An 8,260-nucleotide genomic window follows, 5' to 3' on the forward strand; every position below is an offset into this window, starting at 1 on the left:
CGCCGCTGTTCTGGTCTGAAAACTAGTCAAGCTTGGTTCGCTTATTTCATACTTAATCTCACCGGAGAACCAATCAACTCAACGCGGTCGAAGAACCACCGTCAGGCTTCGTTTTCGTCTTGCCCTCAGTCCACACATTTTGGGGTTCACCACTAGTAGAGTTTGAGCGTGTATCAGGTTTGATTTATGAATTTTATATTTTATTTACTTATTTATTTTTATTTTTTATTTTGCAACCCCTCATCTTTCTCTCACCACTACCCTCGCCATACCCATGTATCGTTTGGTGTTCTTGAAATTAGGCTAGGGTTTTGATTTGAGAAGTTGGGATAGTTAATTTTAATTTATTTTATTTACTTATTTATTTATTCTTTGTTTTTTTTTTCGCACATTCAAATCCCTTGGTTGTATGTTATTATTGGGTGGCTGAGGCTATTCCATTATGTTGTAGTCCATCTTAAGGAATGTGCATATATTTGTGAAGATATATAAAAAATGCTGTACAATTGATTTTAGAAGAAGTTAAATTTTCCTGTTGTTATCTCTCAGGCTTTGAATCAAAGGACGACCATTTACTATTGGCACATGGAAAATTTTGTGTTCTGCCAATCATATAAAGCAAGGAAAATGGAATTTACAAAAAAAAAAAACAAGGAAAATGGACTTTTCTTCAGATGGACTTTCTATAATTTTCCGTCTAGCTTTTATTGGCAATTCTTGGTTTTAATATTATTTGAAATTCTGTACTAGGAGTTTTTTTTTTTTTTTTTTTTTAATGGGTGTGGATAATATGGGTTGAATTGTCTCTGGTCCTCTATTCAGTTTATTTTACTGAAGTCCAACCTATGGCGTGCTCAATTATTGAAGGTCTATTGGCTATTATATATATGTAACAAATCCTTAATAGATTTCAACTACTGGCTGGAACTAAAATAACATGCTAATTAGAATAATCTTTAATTTAGAATAATTCTCTCAAAAATGGTTGGCACTTCTGTAAGTAATGTTATTGCTTCCCTGTACTAGCCTATATTTTATAATTTTGGGCTTACTATACTGATTCTCAGTTAGTATTTTGTGGGCAATTACTGATATAATTCCTAGAATTACACTGTCATAACACTGTAATTATTTTCTTTGCTGACATTTATGGGTACTCATTTGTTGACAAATTTACCTTTATGTTTCTTTTATTCACTAATTTTTAATCCAGTGTACAATGGCACCAAAAGGAGGACTCATTCTCTAATGACTGAGACTCCTTCTCAGCTGACCATTTCATTGTCACCCAGGTTTTTAATTTATTTATTATAATTTATTTATTTATTTTTTCAATTTATTGTTTTTATATATATATTTATGTTCTGCTGTGAGGACCCTAATTGATTTTAAGTTTGGGGTGATTATTTGCTGCATAAAAATGATAAAAAATTGCTGATTAGCCATTACTTTGCTTATGTGATTGGTGCATAAAAATGATAAAAATTTACTCTGTTTTGTATGCTTGATTAGCTGAGTAGTAACTTGGATAATTTAACCTTCTTAGTATTTAGTTAATTCTCATTAGCTTAGAAATACAGTAAGCTACATAAGGCAAAGGGAAATTGGTTGTAAAAAAAAGAGAAAAAAAAGAAAAAAAGAAAAGAGGATCAGGAGGTAAAAAAAAATCGAAGAAAAAAAGGAACAAGTGATTTTATAAAAAGAGTTCTCTGTTTAAAAAAAAAGGGAGATCTTTGAGCTTGCCGTAAAAAAGGAAAAGAGGAAAAAGGCAAAAGTAAAAAAATTGTGAAGGTGCTCAATAATAAAAAAGAAGAAGAAAGAAGTTATAAAAAGGGAAAGAGAGTTACTAATTTCCCTTTGTCTTGTTTAGGCAAAAATCAGAAAGAGCTAATGAGGACTAGTTAGACACTAAGGGTTAGCTTAATTAGCCAAGTGACTAGAAAAACAAAGATCCTAGCCCTGCCTCATTACAAGCCTTAAAGACCCTTTGATGGAGATAGCATATTGGACTTCAAGTTTCTAAATGGTAGTGTAGGTTGAAAGCATTCATGCATAATGACAATGAGTGACCTCCCTTATAAACAGGAGAGAGTGTGAATGATTGAATGTATCTGGCAAGGAATTCAGTGGAATTTCAATTGAATCATTTTAAGTTAAGGGTTGCAACTAAATGAATGAGCATGAATTTTTGATTGAATGTTTATGTAATTGCTGATTGACTGGAGTTGGGTGATTAATTGGTTGTAGGAATTGGTTGACATTAAACCTGGTCAAAGCTTTAAGAAGAGTGATGTTTTGCACGGATGGCTGATTTAATTTAACTAAGTTATTGTAATCATATCTGCGTTGATATCTAACTTATGAGTGAAGTTTGTCTGATTACTTGAGGGCAAGTAATTAATTAAGTTTGGGGTATTTTGTTAGCTATCAATTATGACTAATTTTAATGGCTTAGTTTTTATAATATTTGAGGTGAAGGCTGGATATTAGTGCATGGTAATGGGCCAAATGAGTACCAATCAGCCCAAAGGTAAAAAAGAAAGAGAGAAAGAGGTAATTTGATGATTTACTATTCTCTTTTGTTATTTTTACTGCAGTTTGAAAGCAAGATCAACTTTTTGAAAGCAAGATCAAATCTGAACCATTGGATGGACAAAGAGATGGATGGACAGCAATGCATTTTGAGGCAGCTTTTTAGTTTTTAGTTAAATAGAAGTCTGAGTCATTTAGGGTCAGATACCGTACTTTTAGTTTCAGTTTACGTTTAGAATTTTGTATTTTCTCTCTTCGAATCTGAGTGTTTGTCTTGAAAGCTGGTGCATGTTCTTCAATTCTTGATCTCGAAGTGCATTGACAACGCAACTTCAAGGAAAGGAACCACGGATCTGCATACGAGCTCCTGTTTTCACATTTCTGATCTTTTTCTTCCTAGCTCTAGTTTAGGAACTTTGACTCTTGAAGAACCGGTTTGTAACTTTACTTTGAGTTTTCTTTCATGAATGTTTGTGATGCATGTTTCTTTACTTTTAGATTTGTAATATTTTTGAATATGGGTTTCTGATCTTTTCCTTTCTGGGATTCACGATGATTGGGTGATCTTTTATTTTTCTGAATACTGTGATGGTTTGCTTTAGTTTCACTTGATTAACAAGATTTTGATTTTAAGTTCAAGAACACCATGGGAATGGGTCTTGAATAATTTTAGCATAGCTATGATTGGGAAATCAGGTTATGTCCCTTGTTAATTGAACCCTTGAGGTTAGGGATAATCCAAGGAGGTCTTTGATATAATTTTTAAAGATTTAGAAGACTTTGGGAAAAGATCCTTCTAAAGATTAAAATCTGGAACTGGGAAGTTTCAGATAAAATAGCCATAGTAATTCGAATTCTGATACTAAAGTGCCGTAGCAGTTATAAAACGCAGGAATGCGAAATTTTTCCTTCATCCATGATTCAAAGAATTCCAGAACCTTATAATTGTTACATTTGTGATTAGATATCTCTCTGTTAAATTTTGTTTAATGCAAGTTTGATAAATACCTTGTTTGATTTAGAATTTTCTTAGTTTTAAAAGATTGATCACTTAATTTCAAGAAATTAGAAATAGGAATTAAAAAAGGAAAACTAAACAACCTGTTCCCTGAGAACGATAACTCTTTCTTTTGAGAAAAATACTACCCAACAATGCCTTGGCCAGCACTACGTCAATGAAGGATGAATATGGCAGCATCACTATGCGGAATTCGTGGATTGTGCAGACTACGAATTTTGTAAAAATCAAAGCAGGTTTGGTTGAGTGACGATGAGAAAAGTTTTTTCTTTTTTTGGTATCATGCAATAACACTTGTAACATCAGAGGTATATATGACCGAAATAAAACTATAAAACTCAATGGGATGGCGCATTGAATTGGTATCCATTACAGTTATTAACATTTAATCCAAACCCAATAGAAAGCTCAAAAGTAGCAGACATCCCATGAAACAAATTCCTACTATAATTTTAGCCAACAAGATGTCCTAAACCACAAAACATTAACACAAATCCAATTTGTCTCAGAAGAGGACCAAAAAACCAACTAGATAATATTCACCCCTGCATCCAGAATTACCAATCCACAAGAAGACTCCCAAAAAGCATTAAGCCTGTAATGATAGATAATCATTAAGGGAAAAAAAAAAACTTCAGTACTGTTATAGATAAATTGTACTTTGAAAAAATGAAACTTTAAACGCAATGAACAAGAAATTTAAATAACGTTATGATTTAAAAAAAAATATGAAAATTTAGGGTTAACATTAAGATAAATACATAAATGCAAGCAAATTGTATAATGCATGGTGCAATTTTGCTACAACTCTCAATGAACTAGAGTGTTAACATTCTCCATATAACATGCATTTTTAACTCAAAATAAGGCAAGAAAGAAATCAATAGCTACCTTGTTGGCTATGTTGTTGGAAAGCCAGTCCAAACCCTCATAAAGACCCTCTCCAGAAGTTGCACAGGTGCTCTGGATGTACCTGAAAGAACCGAAAAAACATGTCACATCTCAACAGGATAGCTCTCAATCCAGGAAGGGCATCATGATCAAAATATTTACCAGTGGCGCTGTCTGAGAGAGTGAAGGCCCAGCTTGTCAGTAATTTCAGCAGCATTCATTGCATTGGGAAGATCTTGTTTGTTAGCAAATACAAGCAATACTGCATCTCTCAGTTCATCCTGAAAAGATAATTAAAATACACCATTTCAAAGATTATGCCATTTCATCACAACAATATCAGAAAGCAATCACATAGGGTGCTAATGATTCTGGTCATAATGCTCATGAACATTAACGTGAAGCAAAGAAGGCCCATCAATAAGAACTTAACTTCCCAGAAGCTTGACTAGTATGAATTGGCTAGTCAACTTCCAAAATATGCCAGCATAGCGATACCAAGTACAAGAGTTATTGCAAATATTACAATACAGAAATAAAACGGGTTGATTAACAAAGTAATTATCAAAAGAAATGCTTTACACAGATAGGAAGACACCCATTGGGAAAGTGAACATCATTTGGTAGACTAATGTAACACCAACAGCAGAGTATCATCATCATTAGCATCGTCAGACCAATAGCAGATACAGAAAAATGCTGACTGCCTCTGCTGAAACAGTTCATTCCTTTCAAACATTCCAATAATAAATTATATATATTTATTTTAATAGACAAACAGATAAGAACCTTTTTCAAAGATTCAATATGATAATTAGAATTCTATTTGCACTAGTTTACAATCCTTTTTGACCTCATTGATCCTAAACCTCATCTATACAAGAGAAAGAAATTCCTTCTTAATGTCAGATGAATATCTAACATGAACACACATGAAAACAAAGATATCAAATATCATATCATGCATGACCTAAAAGCCAAACTAGATTGACTATTGTACCTCATTCAACATCCTGTGCAACTCATCTCTGGCCTCGACAACTCTGTCCCTGTCATTGCTGTCTACAACAAATATAAGACCCTGTGTGTTCTGGAAGTAGTGCCTCCACAAGGGACGAATCTGCAAAAGAAAACATATGTATTCAGCCACTGACCTCCAAGACATATAACTCACGGAACCATAAAGGCCTTATCAAGAAATTTTAAAGAATGCATAAGGATCAAACTTTATACCTTGTCCTGGCCCCCAACATCCCAAACGGTGAAGCTAATATTCTTGTATTCCACAGTCTCCACATTGAACCCTAAAATAAATAAGATAAATAAAAATGGGAAAAGTGTCTATACATTTAAATTACACAACTTACATCCTTTCACTCTCACAAAGAGGTGGGACCCACAACTTTATTTTTTTTGTCAACTCTCTCTCCTCCTTTATCTATCTCTTTCTCTCTCTTAAAATGACACAACTTTACATCCTTCAAAATTATACACACTTTTCCCAATAAAAATATATCCATACATATAACAACAGCATAAATTTTCAGAAACCGCATCCAGTTGATCTATAATATCACCCAATGATACAATCAAACTTCAGAAGTATAGGGATCCAGAAATGTATCACAGATTTATGCAGAAAAAGTTTGCCACTATTAACATGAGGTAAGGAAGCATAATTGTTTCGACAGGTTACATCCAGGGTTTCATATCAAGCATCACAAATTAAGCAGCCTCTAATATCACCAACATCATTTGAGATCTCAGTCTTCAATTTTCAAGCCTTCTTTACGGAAATAATTATGTGTGATTCATTCTGAAAGCTTACTGACGTAAAAGCCACTAAATTTAGTTATTTGACTAAGATAGTTCTACAAGTGGTTAAAAGGACCAATAATGAATATGTATGCACAATAAATTCCTCCAGGTGGAGAATTATACACACACCCATACACGTATTATATTGTACATATAACTCTGGCAAAAAGCAAAATCCAGAAACTTACCAATGGTAGGAATTGTAGTCACGATCTCTCCAAGCTTGAGCTTGTACAGGATGGTGGTCTTACCAGCTGCATCAAGACCAACCATCAGAATTCGCATTTCCTTTTTGGCAAAAAGCCGACTGAAAAGCTTGGTGAATGTCAGTCCCATTTCTCCTTCAGCTTGCGGATCCCTACATTTTCAAATTTTATTCAACATTAACCGCACTGGGTTTGTTTTCGAGATCAAAATCTCAACCAAATCACTTTATTCAGCTAAAAAAAATACCAAAAGAGAATAACAAATGAATTCAGTTTCTTCCAGCAAACCAAATCAAGCTTAATTTAAATCATCAACAGAGAAAATCAAATTAACACCACTGGATTCGCCAGATCTCAAACCAAACAACAACAAAAAGCGACATGCATTTCGATCCGTCGCACCGCATAATCATTACACGAGAACCGAAACGGATCGAACAAAAGAAAATTACGAAATCAACTTGACATTTCCGATAAAAAAGGGAACGATCTGAGAATCTGGATCCCGAATCCCTCAGATCAAACGATTCAAATAGCAATAGCAAACCAAAGGATCCAAAGAAAAATAAACAAATCCAAAATGAAGAAGCTCAAGATGAAAAATCTCAGATGCAAAATATCCAAAAGGGAAGGGAAATTCGAAATTAAATGAAATGAAATTAGGGCCATTAAATCAGCTTCTATGAATGCAAAGGAGGAGATTGAAGACACAAAAATTGAAGTTACCTTGAGGGATCTAGAACCAGAAAGCGTAGAGAGAGAAACGATACAGGAGAGAGAAAGAGAGAGGCGAAGAATGCTTTACAATAACGCAAAATAGTAGTGAGAGGAATTTATAACACAGAGACAGGAGCAGGGGTACCCGAATTATTTGCGCGTTTTGGTTCAAATAACCTTAGCACCCTGGATCTGACTTCCTGCCTTGTTTGGAACCTTCCAAAAGCAATTAACGTTTAATAAAAGAAGATTTTTTTTTTTTTTTTGGATATTAGGGAAAGAAAACAACAACAAAAGCTAACTAAGGATCATACTGGGAGCATTAGGCAGAACAGAAAACTTCCAGGAACCATAGTCCACCAAACCAGCCAAATGGTCAGCTACTGCATTACCAGATCTATTGATATGGCTAAACATCAACTTCCACTCCTTGTTTTTCATGTCTTGTATGCGGTCCACCACTGGAAACAATGGGTGATCAGGATCACACCCATCTTCAATTAAATGCAAGGCATCAGGAGAATCTCCTTCCCAATGGACTTGTTTAAACCCATGCTCCCGAGCCACATGAAAACCCATGAGAGCACCCCATAACTCAGCCTTCAAAGCATTATCGTGGCCTACCTTCTGCGTATATCCAAGTACCCATCTCCCATTACTACTGTGCAGCACCCTCCCACAACCACTTTGAAGACCATCTAGAGAGCAAGCTCCATCTAAGTTGATTTTAATCCAGCCCTCAAGAGGAGGCTGCCAGTTCCCAGAACCATCCTTTAAATTTCTTTGGCTATCATCAAATACTCGAATGGATTTCCCAGCATGTGAAATAACATTAACATAAGCACTGACCTTATAACAGAAACTAACAGGGGAACACACTTCATTCCTGAAGACTAGATTGTTCCTAGCTTGCCAAATCATCCAGCAAGTTGTTCCAAACAGAAGACTCCAGCTTTGCACCATCCCCTTGCCCTCTTTGCACTTCAAGTTACAGCTAAGCCAATCTGAGAAACTACTACCAAAGAAGAAGCTCCTCTTGAACTCAGGATTTCATATCATCCAAACCTGCTTAGCCCAA

General features: G+C 34.8%; 1 protein-coding gene across 2 annotated transcripts; it reads right to left on the reverse strand.

Annotated features, from left to right (window-relative positions):
- Positions 1–3,880: 3,880 nt before the first annotated feature.
- LOC133308658 (ADP-ribosylation factor 2) lies at positions 3,881–7,305 on the reverse strand. 2 transcript variants are annotated; one of them, XM_061509307.1, is made up of 7 exons: positions 7,192–7,305; positions 6,448–6,617; positions 5,675–5,745; positions 5,442–5,561; positions 4,604–4,722; positions 4,442–4,523; positions 3,881–4,145 (listed from the first exon to the last, which is right to left on the reverse strand). In XM_061509307.1, the coding sequence occupies exons 2-7, from the start codon at positions 6,593–6,595 to the stop codon at positions 4,140–4,142; spliced, it is 546 nt and encodes a 181-aa protein (XP_061365291.1). In that variant the 5' UTR covers positions 6,596–6,617; positions 7,192–7,305; the 3' UTR covers positions 3,881–4,139. The 2 variants fall into 2 exon arrangements, with proteins under 2 accessions (XP_061365291.1, XP_061365290.1); XM_061509306.1 differs by lacking the exon at positions 3,881–4,145 and having other exon boundaries at positions 4,394–4,523.
- Positions 7,306–8,260: the final 955 nt, after the last annotated feature.

This window comes from Gastrolobium bilobum, unplaced genomic scaffold, assembly GCF_033153095.1.
Source record: "Gastrolobium bilobum isolate Gb01-03AN ecotype WA unplaced genomic scaffold, APGP_CSIRO_Gbil_v1 utg80738, whole genome shotgun sequence".
Classification (NCBI taxonomy): domain Eukaryota; kingdom Viridiplantae; phylum Streptophyta; class Magnoliopsida; order Fabales; family Fabaceae; genus Gastrolobium; species Gastrolobium bilobum.

Coding starts and splice junctions, on each gene's coding strand:
- LOC133308658 (XM_061509306.1), bottom strand. CDS start 6,595: ATGGGACTGACATTCACCAAGCTTTTCAGTCGGCTTTTTGCCAAAAAG. Junction 5,746..6,447: donor GACTACAATTCCTACCATTG/GTAAGTTTCTGG, acceptor TATTTATTTTAG/GGTTCAATGTGGAGACTGTG. Junction 5,562..5,674: donor ATGTTGGGGGCCAGGACAAG/GTATAAAGTTTG, acceptor TTTCTTTTGCAG/ATTCGTCCCTTGTGGAGGCA.